Consider the following 24,621-nt stretch of genomic DNA (forward strand, 5'->3'; position numbering starts at 1 on the left):
CCAAATCAAAACAGGCATGTTTCCATTACCAATTAAATCTAACGAAGTGATTTAAACTTACAAAACAAGTGGCTGTAGAGATGCCCCCAGCCTCAAGCACAAGAACCACATTGTCTTATGCTTCCCTGTATAGACAGCAGGAGCGAGGCCAGCCAGCCATTTTCGGCTGTAGAGCACAGGGCAGAGCTGAGGATGCTCTCGCTGGGGGTACGAGAGCACTGGCACAATAAACGGATTTCACAGGATACCACGTTTTTAAAATACCAGTGGGTACAACTGGAAACCCGCAGCTTACTCGGATGATAAACACAGAGAATGTAACTTCTCAGGCCGCGATGTCTCGTGCGGGTTTTCTCCCAAAGGCGCACATCCCGCATCCCATCCCGGGCCCAAGGCCCGCAGCACCGCGCGGCGCCGCCAGGTGGCGCCGTCGGCCCGGCGCGGGCGGCGCCCTCCGTGGGACCCGCACCGGGATCCACACCCGGGATCCGCTCCCGGACCCGCACCGGGATCCACACCCGGGATCCGCTCCGGGACCCGCACCGGGATCCACACCCGGGATCCGCTCCCGGACCCGCACCGGGATCCACACCCGGCATCCGCTCCCGGACCCGCACCGGGATCCACACCCGGCATCCACTCCCGGACCCGCACCGGGATCCACACCCGGCATCCGCTCCCGGACCCGGACCCGCACCCACACCGGCTCAGGAGGGTCCCGGCGGGGTCGAGCGGCGGGCGCTGCCCACCCGGCCCTGGGCCTCAGCCCCGCGCCGGCCGTCCTGTTCCGAATTCGGGTCAAGCCCCGAGGGGCGCGGGGCAGCCGGTGCGGGGGCTGCGCTCGGAGCGCGCCCGCCCCGTCTCGCCCCGCCGGCCCGGCAGGGGCACAGCCCGCCCGCGGGGACGGACACGGCTGCCCCACCACGGACCGGGGCCAAGCCCAGACACCCCCCATTGCTCACAGCGGGGCTGAACCGCAGCTGCCCCGCAAGGAGCGCCCACGGCAAAGCCCTGTGTCGGGGCAGAGCGCAGCCCCCGGTCCCGGTCCCGCCCGGCCGGGTCACAGCCGCTGGCACCGCCCGGCCACCGGCCCCCTCCAAAACTCTGCCCCCGCCGCCTGCCAGCTGCCGCGCTCCGGCTGGTGCCTGCAGGTCCAAAGAGGGTAGGGGAGTACGGGTTATAATTAACAGAATTAAAAATAGGCCTTCAATAAACTGAACACCCGGAGAGGCTAGAAATTTGTTGTGCAAGTGGCACGTTAGGAGGAAACCGGACTAGTATTACTCAAACAAAGGTAATCCAAGACACCGCAGCGCGGGAGCTTCGGCTACCAGGCAAGTACCTTTACGCTTGTTTACAAACCAACCCCCAGTGAACTCAGTACCTGCACCCAGCAGCGTGAACACAACCACCGCCAGCTCCACCAGCAGCGAGACCACGGCAAAGCCAGGCCAGATCAGCGTGTCTGCCCTTGTACTCAGGAACTCTAATATTTGTGAAATTTTTAGTTAGCTTTCCAGCAGGATCACAGGCTGAGGATCTCTCGCTAAAAACGATGCTTAAATTCAATGGGTTGTTTTTTAAAATACAAATCTAGCTTGTATTCAAATTGCTTACAGATCTATCTTTAAGATAATAGCCATGAAACACTGTATCTGGGTTTCCTTCTTCTCAGCTGATGTTCACGAGTTGATCCTGGGAAGGGGGAGACTGTCCACATTGTCTCCAGACACTGGAGAAAATGTGAAACAGACTATGAATGAAATGCTGTGCAGTTCAAAAGCAAAACCTGTGAGAAACAAAATGAAAGAGTAAGAAGTTTGAGAGGGGAGTGGGATTTTTTTAATACCAACTATTTATAGTTTGGGGCATTTATGGATTATTTATAACTAAAATAGAATTTTCAGACAGAAATGGGATTTTTAATATCAGCAGTCTTCCTCAGAATATTTTTATTGAGGAAATATGTTTGTATGGCTATGGAAGCCATTGTGATGCTTGGAGTAAAAGAGCACAGAAAGAGAAGACTGGGTTAAATTAATTCCTTCTAAATACCTACCAGCAGACTTGCTGTCTGTATGGGGAGCTGGAGACAAAATTGTACCAGGGTAAAAAGGATACTGTGTCTATTTATAGTGCTGCCTTCAACACCATAGGAATTCAAAGGAAAACTCCAACTCAGCACATAGTCTTCTCATCATCTTCTTCTGTCAAGATTAAATGGGGCCTGAGATCATTTCCCCAATAAATCCCTGCCAGGAAGTATCTGTTCCTTCATGCAACAAGGAACTACCATGGTACAAATCACTCCAGAGGTCAAGTCCTCACCCACCACTTTCCTTTTGGTAGTTAAAGGAAGGGGAGAAAGAGAGCCTTACAAGCCTCAGCACTTAAGCAGGAAAAACCAAAGATGTTTCACCTGCCGTGCATCCCTGCTCCCTGTACTGTCCCCTGGTCTTCTCACACAAGATGCTCCAGGGCACTTGCAAACAAAAGGGTAGCATAGCTCCAGCACAATTCCAGTGCCAGGCAGCAGTGGTGGGAATAGGAATAGGGCACATGGTCATGGTCATTCATGGTGTCACTTGAGGCCGATATTACCCTGTGTGCTCCTCTTGCCACTGCAGGACCATCCATCTCTGGAAAGGAATGGGCTCCAGTAGTCATGTGGGACACCTATTTATCAGTAGAAATTATCTCTGGTGTTGAGAGTAGAAATGAGAGCAGCTTTGGAAAAGGTATTAGCAAAATCCTGACTGCCACTCTAAAAATAAGGCAGGCTCCTGGAGTTCCTTAGCGCCACTCTTCTTTTAGCATCATGGTGCCTCAGATCTTTCCTTCTCATCTTCCACCTTCCGGTTTCTCTTTAATAAGAGCTGCTTTTTCATTCTGCACAAAGCACTACCTACTCTCTCAGTGTTCCTCTTTTGTAATTCTGTTACCAAGCTGTCTGCTAGGTGGGGAGCAGAAGGTGCAGGACTTGGTGCTGCCTTTGAGGTACGGGTAATTATTATGTGCATCTGTTATTGTGGTTGCTGCCTCAACAGGTGGAAAACATGCTGTTCTCTGATAGATTTGCAGCACCCCATGCTCCTGCCTTGTCTTTTCTCTAAAGCCAGTCATGTGGTGTTCCTAAAATAATAAACACAGCCTCACTGCTGCCACAAAAACCCCTGGTAAATATATTTTTATGGGAATGAAGTATTAAAGGATTTGAACACTTATTCACTGAAAGCAAAATATGAGCAGTAAGGTTGGGTAAAGATTCAAAGGCTGGTTTGCTTCCTTTCCCTGGGGCACATCAAGCCTGTACTGTTTGCACTTTAGAGATGGATAGTGAGGAATTACTTAACCCAAAATGATGGAAACAATTCAGACTATAATAATATAGCATGAGAGTTTCTCACATTACATCTATTCCCCATACTGCTGGCTATACTCTGCCTTCAGAATCATGTGCACAACTCTCACTGGATTCTGGAGGAACTGTATTTGAAGCCAAAATGCATTTCATCATCTTTCTGAAGTCTCTCTACAGTTTAGTGGCTTAATTCTGAGCTCAAGGACCAGGAACAAAGCTTGTCTAAACATTTCCCAGTGTCTGTCTCTGTGAGATTCCCATCTGTTGGGGTTTATTTTGAATTTCATCTTCCTACTTTCTTAAAAACACAAAGCACAAACACACGTTTCCTCTGCCCTGGAGTGCAGGAGTCACCAAATTTCCCAGCAGGTTCTCTCACAACATATGATGGATCCAAGTTTGTCTAAAAATGCTACAAGCCCTTTGTGGAGTAGAGAGGGAGGAGACTAGAAACGCGGGCCAAATTTCTGAGTGTTATGAACATCCCCCGTCCCCCAAAGGGACTCCATATCCTGTTTCCTCTCTCCAAAAAATTTCACCTGGCTTTGGGTTTCATTAAGAGAAATATATATTGCTCAAGTCCAGGCTCTAAGTCTTCAGTTCGTGCTTCCTGCTGACACTGCAGAGACTACAAGAACCATGGAAGCTGAGTCTGACTTTGGGGCTTCAAATTTGCTACAATAGCAGAGCAAATTAAATGGAGGGCATGTTAAGTGGATTGGGAGATTGTTGTTGACTAACAAATCTTCATTAAATTCCTGCACCAAGCTGTGCTGCATCTCTGATGAAACTGATCACTGTTTCTCCTTCTGTGTTTCAACTATTTCTCCACCAGGTTTAAAAGAAATTCAAGCTTGCTTGAGGTCTAATTAGAAATAAAACACAATATTAATCCATCTTGCCCCATACATGCACCCAGTTTGGAGGTGTTGGTGTATCTTTCAAATAGACCAAGTTCCACTCTGTTCACCACCAGTTATTTACAGCCCTAGTTTTTGCTAGCTCTTTTATTTACTGCCAGTGACTCACAGAGACTTTGTTCACTGTTTTATGGTGATTTTCTGGATCACTGGTTTGCATTACTGTTACTGGTTTGCATCTCCAGAGGTTTCAGCTCAAGAGTCACCAGCGTGAACCCCAAGAGTTCATAGAACTCACACCCCCCCCAGAGCAAAGCCTGTGCCCAGCATAACATCAGCTTTCACAGGATTACAGCAAAGTCCTTTTCTGATGACGTTTGTGATTGAAGGGAGGCTACCACAACTGGGGCCTCTGAGAGCCTTCCCTGTAGACCACTACAGAAATACAGCTCCATAGATGTAACTCAGGTGCCAAGCTACTCTGCTGTATGGGCCTTAAAAACACTCTGCCTGGTTTGGGCCAGACAGATTTAAGGAAAAAGTGCAAAATAAGAGGAATGAAACACAGTACTGAGAATTACATACCTTTAGCATCTGTAGGGTACATGCAGAGCAGGATCCTCTACCACAGGCTGTCTTTGCTGGAAGGGAAGAAACAATTACTAGGTATTTCTGTTCTAAGTATAAGGTAAGGAACAAAAAGTACATGCAGATACAGCATGAACGGGGAAGTTAGCCTTCAGTATTATTCTCTGACAGGTACCAAAATACTTGTTGGCCATGGAGATTGGCCATACCCCACACCACGTTGTCCTCAGAGTAAGATAACACTTAAAAAATTCGGGTGGCCCTCAACCTTTTCTGTATAAAAAAGAAAGCATCGATTATTTTGGTTTATGCAGGAGCACCTCAGCACACAAACTTTTACTGGTTTCTAGCACTTGGGCACTGCAACCTCCCCTTCACAAAGCTGCCTGTTTTGTCCCAGGCAAGACCGAAAATTGCAATAATAGCAGCTGCTTTCTAATGGGATCTGAATTTTTTTCTGTTTGTGGTTAACTGTTTCCTATGTTCTAGAGGAAAATGTGTTCTGTTTTTGTACCAGGTGATCTATGACATTTGGGGGTATGTATTTTCAACTGCTAGTTAGTTTTAGAAAAATAGTAAGAGTTAACCTGAAGGACAAATGATCAGAAATACCTGTAATCCCAAGAGCTAACACAACCGCTGGGAAATTCTAGACCTCAAATCAGCTGTGCTACGGAAGATGAGGAGTTCCTATTTTTTTCCCTCCCACAAACTTAGTAGTGAGATTTTACAATGAGAAGAAAGCAATTTGCTTAGCTGACTTGGGATTTCATCTCCTTCCGTTGAATCCCTTAGACTATACCCACATCAGCAAGCAAGTGTCAGCTGTGTTCAGGCTCAGTCTGACCTCTGTACTAACTTGATTTATTGTTTTTAGTTCTCAGATAGTATATTACGTTATAACTCAAAGGATCTGATTAGAACTAGCCAGTATTTTAATGATTTATGAGGGGCATCTGGGACTGCATGGGTAGCATACACATTGTATCATTGCTATAGGAGGAATCTGTACTGATCATATCAGCAGGCTCCAAGACAAAAGCATGTCAAATTCCAATAAGACTTAGTTCACAAACCTGATCTGACAGGTGGTCAAGCTTGCACTGGGACTGACTGTAGTTCTCATGGTGGGAATAAAACAAAACAGCTGGATTGCTTCTAGCCATCACATTATGAGAGGATTGCCATTCCTTTCTCTTGTTCTATTTCTGTCTTGCAGTGCTTAAGGAGGTGTTTATCCTTCCCAGTTCTGTAGCCAGAAACCTGGGCCACAGGAGCTTGCAATCAGCTCTGTGGTTTATCCTTCTGCCAGAAGATACTGGTGCGAAATACAGGCTACTGGAACTAGCCTTCCAGACCTCTCCAAGTGCTGCCATGGCTATCATATTGCTAGGAAGAATCAGATCAGAGAGGCTGGGGTTTTAAGTTGGTTTTAAGCCATAATGTCACTGCATTTAATAAGAGATCATACTATATTTTTTTTATATGTCTCTAAAAAAGGACTTTGCAGGCATGGAAAGAAAGGTATCAGGAGCACAGCAGAGTGATAAAGGGTTTCTGCATCCTTGGCTCGATTTTATGTGTTCTGAATTTTCTTCTAAGCACTGAAGCCAACATCTGCCAAAGCATTCCTAGAAAACCTTGTCCCTTAGCATGGAAGTCCAACCTTGACTGTGACTCACCTCATATTGTAAGCTGCTTTTTGCTCATAAGAGGCAAGGGAAAGATTTTGACCCACATTAAGCCCGAGGGTGACTTCTTACCCAGGTTCAGCTATCACTACCAATGTTTGGCAGCACTCTGTCCCTGGGCTGCCTCCCAGCTCAGACTTGTGGAGAGATATAGAAAAATCATCCTGCTTAACTTTACCATCTCCACCTGTGCAGTAGGAACAGCGCTGTTCCTCACAAGCTCGCTGTGATAACAAGCATGAAAGGCATCCCAGTGCTCAAGAAACACCAGGGAACCTTGGCCACCTACCTCCTGCTGATTCCCATCTTCCTTCCTAGCATGTTATTCAACCCTCCTGCTATGCCAGTGTAGGGGTAAGTGTCTGCAGTCTCTTGTAAGTTGGGTAGCATAGAGCTATGTCTGTGGTGCTGGTAGAGACCACAGGACAAGAACAAAGAGCAGTGAAACTTTCAATGCCCCCAAACAGAACAGAATAAAAAAAAAAGGCAATATATTGTTTTTGAGATAGAAAAACATACCAGAGCTAGTCACAGGGGAGAAGCGCTTTGCATTGTGCCATCCTTTTGGTTAGATCCTTGGGGCAGAAACCATTCATTTGTAATGGGATTCTTTGAATTCTGAAGCCTGATGTTTTCAGTTCTGGGCTGGAGGACAGTGCTATATTAGTTATTGTTAACAGCAGCCTCATTCACCTTCAGATGTGGGCTGCTAAACTTTGTTGGGCCACAGGACACCAACCTAAGGGACTGGATTCCAACTGAGGGGCTGAGCAAGGCACAGCACAGGAAATCTTTGGCCTCTGAACATTGCCAAAGCAAGAAACAAACATTTAGGAGCAACTTGAGAAAATTAGATGAGTCTAGATTAAGGGTAGGCAATATGGAGTTAACCTGAAGAGTAAATCTATGGCTGAGAGACTGGAAGCAACATCCAAGTGACACTTTGTCCTTCTTTCATTAAGCTTGATGCAGCATACCCAATAACTGGCTTTCTCCTGTTGTGTTCAATTAGAAGTGAGATGTCACCCCTTATAAAGCAGACTGTATATAGAAGAGTGTAGTAGTAGGGCTGGTTGGCAGTCATAGTTTCACCCCAAACAGCCATGAAGAGGGAGCAAAGAATGTGCCATGGAGTGTACAGGCTCTGTCTCTCACACGGCGACAGTGCTGAAGCTGAAATGCGTCACCACAAAGGTGAGCCTCCAGTCACCAGATCTGCTTCAGAGAAACAGACTCAGCACATTTCAGGCCATCTGTGAATAAATTCAAGGTTGTACCTCTCCGCAGAGCCATGCTGTACTAACATCATTGAGTAATGAGAGCAACACGCACTCTCTGCAACCACAGGCTGCAAATACAGGTAAAGCACTGCTACAAGTAATGAAAAAGCAACTAGGATTCATGTTGTTCGGGGAGGGTGAGGGCTTTGGAGTGGTTGTACCAAAAAACCAGTGTCAGCCAGACAACCCAGCTGGTTCTGACTGGCAGCTCCAAGAGGAAATAAAAGTGGCACATGTTGCTCCTGATTTAGAGCAACCTGCATCAGCTTGCCAGCCTGTCTTTTAGAAATGTTTTATCCTTCAGTTTTTTCAGTAAGCTTCTGAGGGTGCTTCTAAAAGGAAAAACAGAGTTTGCCTATTCAGAGGATACAGGCCTTCAGCTCTAACAAGTTATTGCTGGAGGCAAGAGACATACAGTGATGTAACAATCCTTGTGGCCAGGAGAAGAGCCAACGTTAACACAGAACTAAATTTTAGGCAAGCTTGTCTTCAAGGGCAACCATAGGGATAGCAACAGTGTTTCATGAATATAGCGTGTCTAAGAGCTGTTTAGTGCTACAGTGCTGTAGATTATGAATTTTGTTTTCTCAAGAAGGAGTGACAAATGTCAGTACCGAATGGAGGAGGGAGTTAAAGACTGTCAGACTGACAATTGGTGAAGTCTGGTGGCTGAAGTCCATCGCAGTGGAAGACACAGCAACAAAGTTTGATCTAGGAGCGGTAGCCTGATGGGGAGCTAGAGAGACTGCAAAACACAGGCATACTGTTGCAGTCACAAATAGCAGGGAGGTGTGGTAGATGCATTTCAGACCAGCTACTGTCTTTGGGTCATACGAAGTGTGTCTGATTGTCTACTAGATCAGGTTGGGTTAATGGGTATAAGGATGCACTTGGCAGCTAGAGCAAATGGTTTCCAGAGGGCCAAATTTTGCAGCTGAACTTCTGTGCTAACAACTAAAAGCCCTGCACATTTGCTGGGACTAGGGCTGGAGGGGAACCAATTTTCCTTTGCTTGCTTGCCAAGAGCCAAGTTCAGGTCCTTGGAGCTCTACAGTGCTCTTGCTCCAGCTGATGACTTCATGAACACCTAGTGTGGGGAGGAACATGGCTCCCTGTACAGCCTTAAACATTTGTGTTTCCCTGCATATGCTGGTGACATCATTGCCACCTGAGGGCCCGAACTCCAGTCTTGGCAGGTAAAAGCTTTTTTGGTCACCTTGCATTGGAGTTCTTGCTCTCAATGCATATTTATGTAATGATTGTTAGATGGCTGTAATTAAATGACTGTAAAGCACCACCTAAAATGCACCAGTAATAAATTCTTAATAGCTGATGCTATAACAAGCGGTTACCAAAAAAAAATATATCGTAACATGCAGATTGTTAACAACGTCTGGGCCTGTTTAATGCTCAGCTTTAAATAGTTACAATGCACACCATTAAAATGGCATGTAAAATTTGTAACTAGTAAATAAAAAATCCAATTCAGCAACAAAAATATACCCAAGCTTCAGTGGCGAAGAAGGCACAGAAAAGCTTGGGGTGGATGAACCTCTGCAATCCCTCTTGTGGTGTTACCTATCAGCCATGGTTTCTGTAAAGCATACTCCAGGTGCCTGCCTCTGCCTTGTATAGACTCTGTCCAAGCCTCTGGCCTGACACATAAACGTGGTTGGGATCCCACTTATATTACAAAAATGGAACTATGTCCAAAAAAACCTTGGTTTTGCATTTTGTGAGGAAGGGGTGGGTCAGGGAAAATTTATTTTGCTGCTCATATTGTTCACTTCTCTTATCCACTCAAAGCTGCAGTGTGGGCAATAACTCTACAGAGATGATTTCTCATGGCTAAAGAATAAAATAAATACACATTCAAGACCCAGAAAAATTAGCAAAATCAGCAGGTGATCAGCTTTTGCACACTTGGTACAACACTGCTGCACATCAAAGGATGGCTGCCTCTGTCTGGCCAGTCAGGAACTGCACACATGATTGGTAAATACAAATGTACTAACCAGATGATGACAAGAGAATATTTTATACTACAGCTACAGCAAAACCTTCTAAGGCCACCCTGCCTCAGGGCCTGCATGCTAATGCACATCCTGAAACAGTCAAGACCATCAGGTCTGAGCCCTGCTGCCTGGCCCACAGACTTGCTATGAAAAAATTAGACATTTTTGAGGCTTCTGAGGCCTGGCAACCCATAACATCAGTGGAAACTGTGGTAAACTCAGCATATTTGAGAACCAGGATGGGTTGATTAATTTCTTCCTTACATTTGAATAGTGCTTTGCATCAAAAATGTAGCTGCTGTTTTCCCTGGATGCCACACAGAGGAAAACTCGACAGAGGGGAGGCATTATAATCTCTAAAGTCAGGACAGAAAATTTGCACCAACACAATACTGAGGGGGGAAAAAACCCCAATCAGATGTTTTCCCCTTCCTTGTGCTGCTCAAAGCTGTCCAGTACAGAGATTTAGTTAGTCTGCTCCTCAACACAGGCTCTGCGTGGTCTGTGGAGAGCAAGTCCACCTAATGGATTTTGCCAAGCCACACCATGTGGGTGACAGTTGAGGGTCTGGAAGCCTCTACTAAATTTGGAAGTACTGTTCAGATTACATCCTCCAGCTGCTGGAAAGATTTTCTTACAAACAGTTGGCTACTCAAATACCTTGTGCCTCTGTAGAAGCTGCCTCTATCTCAGCACTCAAGTGCAGCCAGCCCTACCTCAGTCCTCGCTGTGGTTGATTCATACCATCCATGTCTCCTGGTGCTCCCAGCAATTGACAAATTGTGACTCCAGCGAGACTATCGGGTTAAACACTACAGAAGAAAGAATGATGACAGTAATACTTGTCATTTGTGTGGCAATGTAGCAACACAAAAACCTCTCTCAAACATATGTTATCTTGGAGGAATCTTTCCAAGGGACAGGCTTTCTGAGAAATGTTTATGACTTTTGAATACACAATAGGAATGAACTTGACATGACCTACTCGGCCAAGCCCTGGGCTTCAGCCTGGTCTTTTGCCACCATAAATCAGTCTATTTGAAGTGTAGTGAGCCTGATATCTTCACTAGGATAACGAGGTTACAGTACATACCAGCTTGAGAAAACACAGGATGTAGAGTTCTTTGTTCCCATGATTTAAAGATCCAGAAATAATTTTACTAATGTTAGAGGAAAATGGCTATGTTCTACCCATACAGAAAAGCCAACACAGGCCCTGGGATCATTAAAATATTTGGTACATGATTGAAATGACAGCATTGACATCTATATTATATATTCTCATACTCAGATCCCTCCTTTATCTTGGCATTGGAAAACACAAGGAAAAGCAGAGGATGTAAAGGCTTTCTAGTAAATATCCTAGACACAAGAGTTGTTTTTTTTTCTCCTGACTTTCCAGGTCATCATGCTGCAGGGTTTTGTCCTGTTTCATCTCAGCCTTCATACGAGCTTGATCTTGTACCAACATAATGTCAAATTGTCAAATTACACTAACTTTTGATTTTGTTCTTATTTAATTAAATATTATGGACCTGGAGAAATTGGATAAAAAGTGGTCTATGTGTGCAAGGACTGAGACATCTGCCATGGGATGCCTGACTCTAAAGGTCCTCTCCTCAGCATGGCACTGGATAGCACTAATTATGTTACAGACAAAGCTGTAGTCACTGAATTAACTGAAAACCAACCAAAGCATGCACAGTATAATGCAGTCCACAGGGGCACTCACTGCTGGGAAGAGCCTAAACAGTCAGGAGCCATTAGGACCTCTCACAGGACCACTTTGCTTTCTTCCTGGGATATATAAGGAACCATTGACCTGGCTGCTCTCATAGCCCAACTGCAGCAAAGCCATCAGTGCACACCAGTCCAGGAAGGTGGCTACAGGTGCAGGCATGGATATGTCATACTCTAGGTCACTCTAGATCATCAGAATGACCTTCTGCTCTGCAATAGGCCCCTTTCATTACAATTCTCCTGCTAGTCATAATTAAGGAAATTCTATTACATAGTTCAGATACAATTACAGTCACAGTACAAACCAATTCAAAATTAATATAAATGTAATGGTCAGATTTCTTCTATGTGATTGACTAATTACTGTAATACAACTCCAGTAGGGCAAAGATCAGGAATATTTCATATCATCATCATTCAGAAACAAGTATTTTAAAACTGTATTACTCATTCATACAACACACATCACAGAAACAGATCCACTACAGAAAATCCATATAGAGGAATTGAGCTGAGAATCATTAAAAACATATTTTTAAAATGAACAACCACCACATTATTACATATAATCATTTTCCTTTCACACTAATTTGTTTTAATCTATTCATGTTCCTTATAAAACATTACACAAAATTTTAATCACAGCATTGCTTTCTTTAAATATGTGCATTTCAGTAATGACACTTGCATGTATAAATTTAGTGAGTTAAAATGTTAGACTGATGCTAGAACTGAGCAGTCATTTATTCAGAAAAAAAAATTGCCTTGTTTTCCTGTCTGTGAATTTTCTATGGAAAGCTATTATTTTTTCAGTGTATTCATTATTCAATATATTAGTTGAATAGTCCTACAGAGAATTCTCTGCTTTTGAATCATTCACAGCCTGTTAGTTCCAGTTATTTCACATTTGAAATTTGAACTCCAGTTCTTCCTTTTTATTGGACATAGAGTTTACATGAACTGATGCTGTTCTCCAGTTGAAAAAATGTGACCAGAATGAAGATGAAATAAGTTTTGTACACAGCATCAGCACTTCACATCTGTGATTCAACAGGAGTAGATTCCTTAGCTATAATACAACATCCATATGAGCACAAGCTGAAAGTCATCTTAGGATTTCTGAAGAAGCACACCCATCTGATAAAGAACATTATTCCACAGCTTTCAATATCCATGTAGCACACAGGACCTCCTCTTTCCTAGCCTATGTAGTTTTGTTCCCTTCTAGAAAGACAACTTTAACAAAAACAAAACCAAAAACAACAAACAAACAACAACAACAACAAAAAACCAACAAAAACCACACACACCAAAAAACCCAAACTAACAAACCAACCAACCAAACAAAAAAAAACCCACAAAAAACCCAAAACCAACCAAACAAAAAAAAAAGGAGCACTTTTCCTAAGGCGCATTTATACATCAGAGTTATCCACCCAGCCTTTTAACAGCTGGAGTTATGGACCCAGAAAGCCCAGCTCCCAGAAGGGCTGTGCTAGTGAGTTGCTGGGTGTCCCTCCCTGTCTTAGCAGGAACCTGAATGTCACAACATCACCAGGACTTCTGGGGAGTACCCTGCAATTCTCCACTCCCATGAGGCTTAGGAAAGCAAGGCTGACAGCAGCCTTCAGTCCTCTAAGGTTAGGTAATAGGAAAATCAAAGTATTTATACAGTGGAGAGGACAAGGGGAAGGGAGGACAAGGGGAAGGGATAACAGGCAGCACCCAAAAGAGTTTAAGGCAGTTTAAAGTAACTTCACAGGGAGTGAGTAGTGCCCTAGAGTGGTCATTAGATACACTGCAAGGAATGAGGTACATCAAAAAAGGGTAACATTTGCTGCAGATATTATGAGGTGGGAAGGATTGGAGGAGGCTGTTGTTCTTGAAAGTACTTATTGAACTGGCAGATCGCCCTGTGGTTAGGGCACAGGAAATGCAGGTCCCATTTCTGCTGCAGACCTCCTGTGTGGGATCAGAGAAGTCACACTGGTGTCCAAGATCACCAGCAGAAGCCAGGCAGACTTAGCACAGGGGGCACTAGGGTGACCAGTGTCAAAGAAGCTATCGAAATCAGTGGGAAATGCCTGTTCCAGTACAGGAATTTCTCCATGCCTCCTCTTGCATAAAGCCATCCAAAATGGGCAAAAACATCTGCTTTTGTTTTCACAGTAAAAGCTGACACTGGAGGAGATATGCACATTTGGGAGGGGAGCACATTCCACAGTGGAGCTCTTTGTAATGCTCTTGGAACAATACAAGATCATCCTGGGAATATCACTTGGTGAAAACTTGCTGTATTCAAGAGGCCAAAGCTGCCACTAAGGTAGCAGAAGGAGGTGTTCTGAAATAACAGAGGGCCCCTCTTGGCAACTGAGTGGCAAGGCAGATCACCCCACGTGCACGGCAGGAGAGTGGCTTCTAGGGTCCTTTCTGTGGCCTAACACTGACACTTCCCTCCTCCATATCCTATGGATATATAAGGGAATTAGTTACTCCATTTTCCATTCAGCAAAGCAATGGATGAATATGAAGGTGCAATGAGATCCCAAAGCATGCTAGTCTCCAGACCCTCTTGCTCCATCTTTGTGCATGCAAAGATAAATATTTAAGAAAAAAATATACACCAAAATCTGAACTTAGGGCTAGAGAAAATAGGATGATGAGAAACTAGGGAAATCTTTTCACTAGAGTAAGTGTTTGGAAAGAAATTGTCAATGTCCATACTTGTTAATGATAGAGATTTTCAGAAAAAGATGCAAGATTTCAGGTTTGCTGTCCTGGACTGTTCTGCCCCAAACCGCCCCTCAATTTATGCAAAAGACATGCAGCAGGCAGTGCCAGAGCAAGACTTTGACCCACTGACTGCAACTTCACCCATGTCCTAGATAGATGCTTCTGTTTTAAAGCTCATGAATTGACAGACCTCGTGATATCTCTGTAATGCAGATACTTGACTAATTTTTAGAACATAGAAAAAATATATTTCTAAAATTTTCTTAGAACAGAATCCTGAGAAAAATAGAATTTCTGTTCCCCTCTTTAAAAATCCTCGCAACAGATCAAATCTATAGCTAGCACTAGGAACCACTATTTCAAAGAAACATACCACATGGGAACAGAGTAATTCCAGAGATAAAGGGATGCCTAAAAAAGTGTTTCTCCTTGTAACTGAAGTACTTACTTCGAGATTAGAAAGGGGATAGCTCTAGGAGGGAGCAGAGAGGAGAGGAATGCAAATGAAACAACTTATTTAAAAAATAGGTTAATGCACATATGAATGACAGCTGGAATCACTTTAACTCATGCAGATTTTTCTAAACATTTGTCATAAGGACAAGTATGGCTGGTAACAACCAGTGGAAAGAACCAAAGTATTCCTTACAGAGTTTTTCCCATTGAAGCTGACAATTAATAGCTAATCAGTGAATAAGATTTTTCATGACTGATTCTGTTCAGTTCAGCTCAGTTTGCTGAGCAACTTATAAAAGACAAATCAGATTAAGTATATATAAGGAAGTCCTAGTTATCTGATTAAAGGAAAACCTCAGCATAACAAATTAGTACCTTGTTGTCTACCCATTGAGTAGACACCTTTACACAATACATATTCCATAGCATTACCGCTTTCCATTTCAAAGGGGAACTCTCCTGCAGGCACATCGAGGGCTGGGCTTTTTCACTGTGTCAGTAGTAGTGTCTAGAATTCCAGAGAGTAGTAGGAACTTCCCCACTTCCTATTAAAAGAAAAATCTTTAAAAATTATAATAATTAAGTTTTAATCATCTGTTTGACAAGGTGAGTGAAAGAGAGGGAGTCCTCAGAAATGTCTCTGGCTGCTGGTGAATGTCTGCTCTCCCTCTTTCAGGATGGCCTGGGACTCCTTGTGCAGCGGGGACTTACGGCGCCCCAAGATAAGAAGCACCTCGAGGTGGACGCCTGGCAGTCAGAGCAGTGCTGGGACACCATCCCTGGAGGAGCTGCGGCGCCTGCTCTGCACACGCTCATCCCCCACGGGGCACGTGGATGAAGTCTGGCCAAACCTCTATGTGGGAGACCTGTAAGAGAGCAAAGGGTTGAAGGTGTTAATGCAGCTCTTAGTCCCTACCCTATTTTCCCCCCACATCTTCTGCTCCTTATTTAAAAGAAAGAGAGCTAGGCACTAATTTGGGGACCCCTCACAACAAGTCTAAGTGTTGAACAAGGTTGAACTTGCATAGGATGCTGCAGCATAGAGAAAAGGCATCCTAACTAAAGTAAGTAACTGAAAAGAATACACACACACACACACTGCTCCTGGTTTCTCCTCCTGCTTTAGTACAGGAGTCCCACACTGCAAAAGTTTGCTGGAGCCATGGCATCAGTACTTCAGGCAGTCATGCCAGAGCTGGGTAAAACAGGACCAACCTCATTTTCTCCTCACATTCCCAGATGGCATCAGTCCCCTGAATTGATGGATGCTCAACAGAGGTGACTTGGTGAGAAAGCAAACCAGAAAGATCTTGGCTTGTGCAGAAATATCTCCACCACCACCTTTCATCAGTTGAGAAGGACCACCTAAACAGGTGTTTGGGAAATAAATGTGGAAAATCTAAAAGTCAGTTTCTTAACTGCTGTCTCAAAGCATTTTGATGGATGCTTTGGACCTGATTAATCTGTCTGAAAATAGGCACCACAACTTCGTACAGTTTTAACAAACTCAGCATCAGCAGCATATTCTACCCCACATTGCAATGCAGCAGTCAAATATAACTCACCATCTTTCTTCCAGGTATGTTGCTCGTGACAAAGCCCAGCTGAGCCGAATGGGCATCTCCCACGTGGTGAACGCCGCTGCCGGGCGATTCCGCATCAACACTGGGCCCACCTTCTATAATGACTTGCCTGTGCACTACTACGGAGTAGAAGCAGAGGACAACCCAAACTTTGATCTCAGCATTCACTTCTACCCAGTTGCTCAGTACATCAGAGAAGCACTGAATTCCCCAAGAGGTAACTAGACCATCTGCGCATGTTGCATATCTTCTGCATGGCAGACAAGCAGGACAAGTTATCAGATATTTGACATAAACCAACCACCTACATATGTGAGTAAGAATAGAGATACCCAAACCCAGTAGAATCCCACCTGCCTCCTGAATTCCCCTGTGGGAGTTTCCCTGTTTCAGGGTGCACTGAACAGGCTTTCAAAGGGGTTCTCCCTGTGCCTACTGTTACTAATCAACAAAAGACAAAATAACAAGTATCCTTTATTACCTATAGGGACACACTGATCTGGGAGGAGGCACGTTATTTGATCTTTTAGAATTAGTGGTGGTATTTAAAATAAAAGACAAGGGCAAATATCATATTTGAGTAAAAAGATTCAACTATAATGCTACGATCTGTGCAAATCCTACAAACACAGAATAGGGAAGTACTTGCTAGAAAGCAATTCTGTACAAGAGAACTTAAGCAAGACCACCAGCCAGGTATAATGTTGCTAGAAGAAATATAACCTTGAAATAGGAAGATAACAAAAAATCCAAAATCTCTGGATTTGCTAAACACAGACCAGGTATAATGTCAGAGTCCTGAGTCTAATGGGGGATCACTACTATTAAGGACAAACCTTCACAAAAGAAAGTCTCCACTGTGCCACGAAACTGTACAGATACTACTCAAAAATAAGTGATTAAGAGGAAAGTTATACAGTCAGCCAACTTTGCTTGCATCATGGTGAGCCTTAATATCAATCAGGGTCCTAAAGTACTCTCTACCCAACTTACTCATATGTAGCTAGTAGATATAATCCACTCCATACAAGCTAGGAAGAGGAGACGCAGTGACTGCAAACAAGGTACCTCCATGCTGGATACCTCTGCAGTTACTCTTCTTTGGAGGGCTTGATCTACTCCATTAAAAAAATATTTGCCTTTGAGCAATTGAGGGCTGTGTTTGGATTTCAAAACCACAAACATATTTAGGGAACTTGGATCTGCACCCATTTCTATTACAGCATACGCTATTTGCAATTGAAGCCATTACTGGCAATGCTCCAGAGAAAGGTAAGATCTGTGTGTAAGAGCAAACTTGCAAATCAGTTGACAAAAGACAGAAAACAACAGATGAGTTGTGGTAGCCAAAAAAGCAAATGAAACTAGTGCTTTGCAAAATGCATGCCCGAATAATAAAATTATGAATGCAGAACAAGTTACGGCTCAAGGCATATTTATCCCTACTCCCATGCTTTTAATATTGCTTTACTGAACTCCATATGGAAGCAGGGTTCTGGGAATGGAGACAAGGTGAAATTTAATCATATACTGTCCAGCTGTTCCTGACATTCATCATTTTAAGGAAAGTGCAACAGTTTAGAAAATATATAAACAAGATGTTCTGGAAGCATAATTTCCCAAGGTACAGAAATTTAGCAGCTAAATACCCATGACCCGTTCACGGATGAGACAGGGAGGGGATTGTTACTCACATCATTCAGAAGAAGAAAAAAAATAAGCATTTATTATAAGCATTGATGTTGAAAAAAAAATATACCAGGTGACAAGAGGCCTGTTCATATTAAATTCAGGATGTAACAAGGTACTACTGCTTGTCTGAGAAGTCATTTAAGACTGCTGCTTAACTATGACAAGCAAACTCAACTTCTTTTTTCTTTAATGAAAATATATTATCTTTTGTTACCTGGGAGGATAGGTCAAAGTTAAGACTGTATGAGGCACAAACATATTTAAAACTATGAATCAAATACTCCTTAGAATTAAGAACTGTTACTCCCATCATGCTGGAAAAAAATTCTGATGCTTTACATAAGAAGTCCAGAAAACAGCATGGACAGATTTATTCCATATTTCTACCTTAGCTGAACAGAACATGTCTTTGATGATGTAAGGAATTTATTTTTAAGGCAATTTCTTCAAAACCTGATGCCAGAGGGTGCACAAAAGGAAGCATGGAAGTGTGCACTCACATGCTTCTAATTGGGAGCTATTCCTGTCACAGTGGTCAATGGTTGCATCACACCCTGACCAACTTCCTTCATCATCTCTGTTGTACAGATTAGGAAATACATGCACTACTATTGCAGCCATGCCATATAAGCATTATTTTATGATCCTTGCTTCCTTGGCTGCCTTTCCTTCAGCACAGCCTGGCTGTTTCTTTGCCCATGCAACAGAGCTGTTTGGGGAGGCTCAGACAAGGGTGAGCAGATGCATAATCTGTCCCCTTCCCTACAAGGAAAAACATGGAGTCAATTCTTCCTCATGCTCAAGCTCAAAGGGCAACAACTTGAATATCAATATTGACCCTTTGCATGGCCACCTGTACAATTTGCATTTTTCTGGAGTGCAGCTAAACCTGAAGTAAATCAGCAGGGTTTGGTAAAGTCTAGCAGAAGAGGGACAGAATGGGAACTTGATGAAAGCATGTCACAAAAATCATTAAACTAACACTGCTCAGAGAAAGATTCCCAGGTAGAGAGTTTCACCTATTATTGACCTCTGAACATGTGTAAAACAGGCAGGTTAAAATTACCCATTAACTTCCTGAAATGGCAAACTCTCTCAAAAGCCCTTCTTCCACTTCAGTAGACCAAAAGAAAAGCTAGGCTCCCTTCTCCTGCTGCTTTCTTGTTGGTGGGAGTTGTGAAAGCAGAAGAGAAACCCTTTGGAGAAAAGGGACCTCTCTCTGCCGCAAGTGCATAATGTACATCAGTCTGACTTCCCACTCTCCAATAGGTGACAGCTCTTACCTATTCCGGAGACAGGGAAGAAGGGACATGCCACCATTTAAAGCTCTCTGTAGGCTTCTTGGTATTTTCAGCTGTGACAAAACAGATATTTGGATTAATCAAGAAAAAGACAGTGGATTCTGCACCTGGCTAAAACCTAACAGGAGATGAGAAAACCATGGTGGAGTGGGAAGAGCCCCTGGGGCCCATTAGCCCAGCTGAGCTCTTCTCCTGGTGAGCAGAATGCTTCTGCTGGATCCAATGGAGCAAGGGCAGCTGGGGAGTTCACTACGAGTGACAGATCTAGAGTCTGGTCTAAAGCCAAATTGAATCCATCCTGCAAGAAAGCAAGGGCTAGTTCAGGACATTTAGCTCTGTTAATGATGATTAGCAAAAGGACAATAAGTTATTATGTGTTTTAATGACTGATTCTGTTCAACAGCATTGAATTTCTCAACTTGAATTTGGCCAACAATGTTGAATGTGCAAACTTTATCCCTAGTGCAAACCCTTTGATGTTAGTAGAGTTATAGCAGGCATGAGCTGGATAGAATATCCATAATCCACTGTTAAAAACCAAGTGTTATTGTTCTGCAGAAATCCCAGCCAGATGACAGTTATTGTCTGCCTCCGCAAAAAGTAGCTTGAGATGTGTGGTGCAAAATTTCAAATAAGGATTGCAAGATCTAATAATGCCAGAAGCTAAGTGCCCCCACTTCTCCTCAGTTAATCCCATTATTCCTAAGGGATCCTGTTTCGTGCTCAGAGAGAAGGTTGCAACATGGTTGTAATGTGGGAGCAGTCCAACTTCTCCTTGCACTTCTCCTATGTTCAATCAAATGGGGGTGGGGAAGGCAGAACTGGAGGATGCCAGCATGGACTCCATGCTGCAGACGATCTGCAGCCTGGCCTTCTTATAGCCACACAACAGGGGAATGCACCACAACTGCCTCTGTGAACGTTGCTTTCCCAGGCTGTGGTCCAGGAGCCACCCAGCAATCCGAGCCTTGGTGCTGGGACAGGACATCTCGGCTGCCTCCCGTGAGAGGCTGAAGGAAATTGCCCACCACAGTTGGCCCATGAGGTACAGACGTGCTTCAGGCACTGGTCAAATGCAGTATATCATGGGGGGGTTCAGTGTCACAACCCATTTGCAGTTACTGCTAAGAGACAAGAGTCTGAACCTGTCAACAGAACCAAATAGCAACAAAGCTTGTGTTTCCTTACTCAAGTTCAACATTCAATTTGTTTGCTACAAATAATCACATAGTAAATTCATATCTGCTTTCATTAGAGCAATTTTACGTTAATTAAATCATTTCACATGACTGATTTATCTGCAACAAATAAGTCATTTTATTGTCAGTGTATCAGCATTTATCATAACCTCTGTGCATGGTGAAACAAAGGCTAACAATGTGGAACAGATATTGCACATGTGAAAGAGATAATACACCTGCATCCTCATGGGAACAAGTGTATTAGAGAGCCATGCAGATTAAGTCCAAGGTCAATACTTGAGGTTTGTCCAGGTTTTCGCTGAGACATCTTCTAAAGCTATTTACTGATATAGGAGGATGCTTCTGAAGTGCAGATAAGACAGAGAAGCAGGGAAGAAAATTCAGTGTGTTCTTACTGGACACTGCCTCCTCTCAAGTTAGACACAAAACAGCAGAGAGTCAGTCTGTACAAGCAGAAGCCTGGAATTTGTTCTGCTTTCTGTGCCTCCAAAAAAACCACAACAGGCAATATTTAATGGCAGCAGCTATACTTGTGCTCAACTTGGTCTTCAGTTCGAGGCTGCAGACAAAAATTAAGTTCAGAACATCAAGTCTCCTGTCCCTCATCCAATTTATGGCCAAATTTAGACTGAATTTCAAAACATACAGTGATGTAAAATTAAATCTAACATAAGGCCATCTCTTTCTGGTTTTTTCTTGTTTGTTTTTCCCTCTCCTGATGCAGTTCAAACCATACATTCTTTTTTTTTAGTTGGAGAGTGCTGGTAGACAGAAGTTTTCAGGGGAAAAAAAAAAAAGAAGTGGTTCTGATTCCAAGAAAAATTTTCAGAACACATTGTTCCTTGGCTTCTGTTATCTGGGGTGCACATTATGGTGAATATCTGGATTTCCCCAGTCCCTGCCACTACATTGTAGTTATGCCTACTGAAAACTACTGAAGCACAGATTTTCCAAAGATCTTTTGGACTAGCCCTATTGGCAGTATTTGTCAAACAGAAATTGTGCTCCTGACTCCTTTACACTTCTCTGAAAATCCCAGACTAGGATTATTTGGGTCCAAAGTGCCTCCTCTGGGGAAGATACTACAGCATATACATACCCTACAAGGTTAGTGAGAAGGCTAATGATAGTGCAGCACAGTGAAAAAGAGGTCTAGTGGAAATTCAAATTAGTATTATCTTTTAGCAGGGGTGCAAAACATTTCTCCATATTCCCATAAAAAGTAGAACTTCACTTCCAAGAATTCCCATGGAGTTAATGGAATTGACAGACAGATTAATTTAACTTGAATAATGGCATTGATATCCTAGTAAATTCTATGAAGCTGTACCTGAATGAGAACAACAAACAGAAATTCTGCAAAACTGGCATTACACTGGAAAACCCTCTTCCTTCCCCCAAAGGTTTTGATGCCCAGTCCAACTCTGCTGTCACCAGAGCTGTTTTCACCACTTTCTTGGAGACTATATTTGTCCCTTTATTTCTACTGAAGACATGTCTATCTTTAGGTCTGTGCTCAGATTTCTCATGCCAGGATAACGAGAGGTGGCTGTGTCACACACATTGTGGAATCCAACACTTCTCCCAACCTGCTGGCCAGAGCAGGTTTTTACAACACATGCTTGCACTCTCCGAGCATGTGGCTGTGCCATCATCATTAGTCAGAACTAAAACGGTTGCTAAATAAATACTCTGTCATAAACAAAGTGGGATTTAAGATTAAAAGCTGTGCACAAAGTACTCAGTATTAACACCCGGGGAGATGGGGGCAATCAGTCTGATGTTTTTGTCTGGATCTAGACTTATCATCCAACAAGGATATTTTTGTCTCACTTCCTAGAGTGAGAATTTAAGATGCTGTAAGCACAAACAAAACAAGGAACTGGCCCTGAAAAGCTGTCTGTTCTTTCTACCCCTCCTTACATTTTGCACAGAAGTAGCATCTGAGATAGTTTATTCCATCTCGGAAGCAAAGAAGTAGCATGGGATTTTTGTCACTGATTTTTCATCTTTTTCTGGATATAAACTGTATTGTCACTAAATGGCATTGTGTACAGCTATACAATTAGTGAACGAGAGACCACAAATGTGACAGCCAATAAAAATTAAAATTTAAAAAAGGTAGAAAATATTTTGTTTCAAACTTGTTAAGATTCACAGTGAAGAAGTGTTCTGAAATTTTCATGCCAAAAAGACCACATTTTCTTCAGCTGCCTTAATGGGAGACAGAGTTGTCCATTAGGTGGTCAGAAGTTCAAATCTGATTCTAATTACTTGTTACTTTAATAATGGCTAATTGCTGAGCCATGCTCTCTGTGAAAAAAACTAGATCTCATTGCAGCAAAGGACGAGAGAGTTTGAAAATGTTCAGGCATGGCTATAATTGAGTAGAACAAAGAAAAATTTTCCCCAAAAATTTCCCACTAATTATACCATTTTTGTGAAAGTTGAAGAATTTTACAATATTTACAAGATGCAAATTTTCAGGTTCCAGAATGAGCTCTTTGTTCACATCCAGGGGGAAAGGACTAAAAACCTGAATTCTTCCATCTGAGAGCAATCCTTTTGAAAAAAGTTTCCATTAAGTTCAAGTAAGACCATTTAAAAAAGTGTTCATCTCCTTTCAGCATGGGTCAAAGTCATATATTAGAAAGCTCAGAAACAGTCACAATAAAGAATTGTGTTTCTCAGGCTGCTTCCATTTGTGATCACAGCAGGAAAACCAAAAGCAGAGCAGAGGGATGGAGGGAGCTATACTTCTGGATCCCTGGAAGGTGCTTTCTGAGGCTGGCTTACAGCAAGAGGGGAAGGATTCCCAAAATTACTCTTAATGAACTCCTAATGAAGATGCACACCTCACATGGAAATCTCTGGAAAACTAAAAACATTTCATAAATTGTCTTTCTATTGATCACTTAACAAAGAGGGGAAGATAAAGGCATTAGGGAAGGATAATGACTAGTACAGGGTAGGCTACAGAAATAAAAAAATATAAGTGAGCTGGTGCAAACGGCACATACAAACAGGAGCTGCTCTTAACAGTAATGCCCATTTTCCTCACACACTTCCAACAAAGTCTGGGCAGCAGTAAGAACCCTCAGAAAGCATTACTACCCTAAGCAAAATAAAAAAAAAAGAGCTCGTAGAAAACCAGGACTGTTCTTCTAACAGCAGTGAGCACTCCTGAGCATTGCACTTTGGAAATCCCAAGTTTCCAGGCCCTGTGGTAGTACATAACCTGCCAAGGCTGCTTCCCACAGCATGGCCTTCAAGCATGAACACTTGAAGCTTTGCCAGGGAGTACATCACTCCCAAAACCACACATGAGCAAGCAGGGACACAGTGGATGGCAGGCTGTATAGGAGGGATAAGGGTATGCTGTCAGGCTGACAGTTAAACTCAAGCAAGCAACCACAGATCCTGGAACACAATAATGAATTTTCTGTCCCCAGCCACCAAAAGCCCCATGTTCCCCCACCAGCACTGCATGAGGGCTGCTCTGCAGGGCTGTGCACACCTGCCTGCCCATCCCCAGGATCAGCTCCCATCTCTGCTCCAACACAATAACCCCCACCATTTGGCCTGCTGGTGTAATTGCATCTCTCTCTCCTTTTTCCAGGCAAAGTACTGGTTCACTGTGCAATGGGAATCAGTCGATCTGCAACTCTTGTCCTCGCTTTCCTAATGATCTGTGAAGACATGTCCCTCGCCGACGCAATTCGGACTGTGCGCTCACACAGAGGGATCTGCCCCAACTCCGGCTTCCTCAAGCAGCTTCAGGAGTTGGACCTCCAGTTAGGAAGGGGGACGGGCAGAGGAGCAGAGGCCTGCTAGCGCCAAGAAGGCATGTCTCCTGACACCAGACCAAGAGATGCTGCCCTCACTGAAGACTGCAAGGATGCTGTCAGGACTGCTCTGCAGATGCACTGAGAAACTTTGGGAAAAGGCTGAGCATGAGCAAACTGTTAGGAGCTGTTAGGCATGTGTTTTTTGGATAAGCCCACTAATTGGAAAGAAAATGAAATAAAGAAGGATTCAAACTGGCAGTTTTGCTCACCTGGGCCTGTTTATTTAACTACCTGTTGGGCAGGGTATAGGGAGCAGTTGAGTTTTCATGCA

General features: G+C 43.4%; 1 protein-coding gene across 2 annotated transcripts; it reads left to right on the forward strand.

The window, feature by feature from the left end:
• Positions 1-970: 970 nt before the first annotated feature.
• On the forward strand, positions 971-24,548 carry LOC135417936 (dual specificity protein phosphatase 13B-like). 2 transcript variants are annotated; one of them, XM_064662656.1, is made up of 5 exons: positions 971-1,334; positions 13,705-13,858; positions 15,401-15,592; positions 16,304-16,524; positions 24,122-24,548. In XM_064662656.1, the coding sequence occupies exons 3-5, from the start codon at positions 15,402-15,404 to the stop codon at positions 24,334-24,336; spliced, it is 627 nt and encodes a 208-aa protein (XP_064518726.1). In that variant the 5' UTR covers positions 971-1,334; positions 13,705-13,858; position 15,401; the 3' UTR covers positions 24,337-24,548. The 2 variants fall into 2 exon arrangements, with proteins under 2 accessions (XP_064518726.1, XP_064518725.1); XM_064662655.1 differs by lacking the exon at positions 13,705-13,858 and having other exon boundaries at positions 977-1,334.
• The last annotated feature ends 73 nt before the right edge of the window (positions 24,549-24,621 follow it).

Source organism: Pseudopipra pipra, chromosome 8, assembly GCF_036250125.1.
Source record: "Pseudopipra pipra isolate bDixPip1 chromosome 8, bDixPip1.hap1, whole genome shotgun sequence".
In the NCBI taxonomy this organism is placed as follows: Eukaryota; Metazoa; Chordata; class Aves; order Passeriformes; family Pipridae; genus Pseudopipra; species Pseudopipra pipra.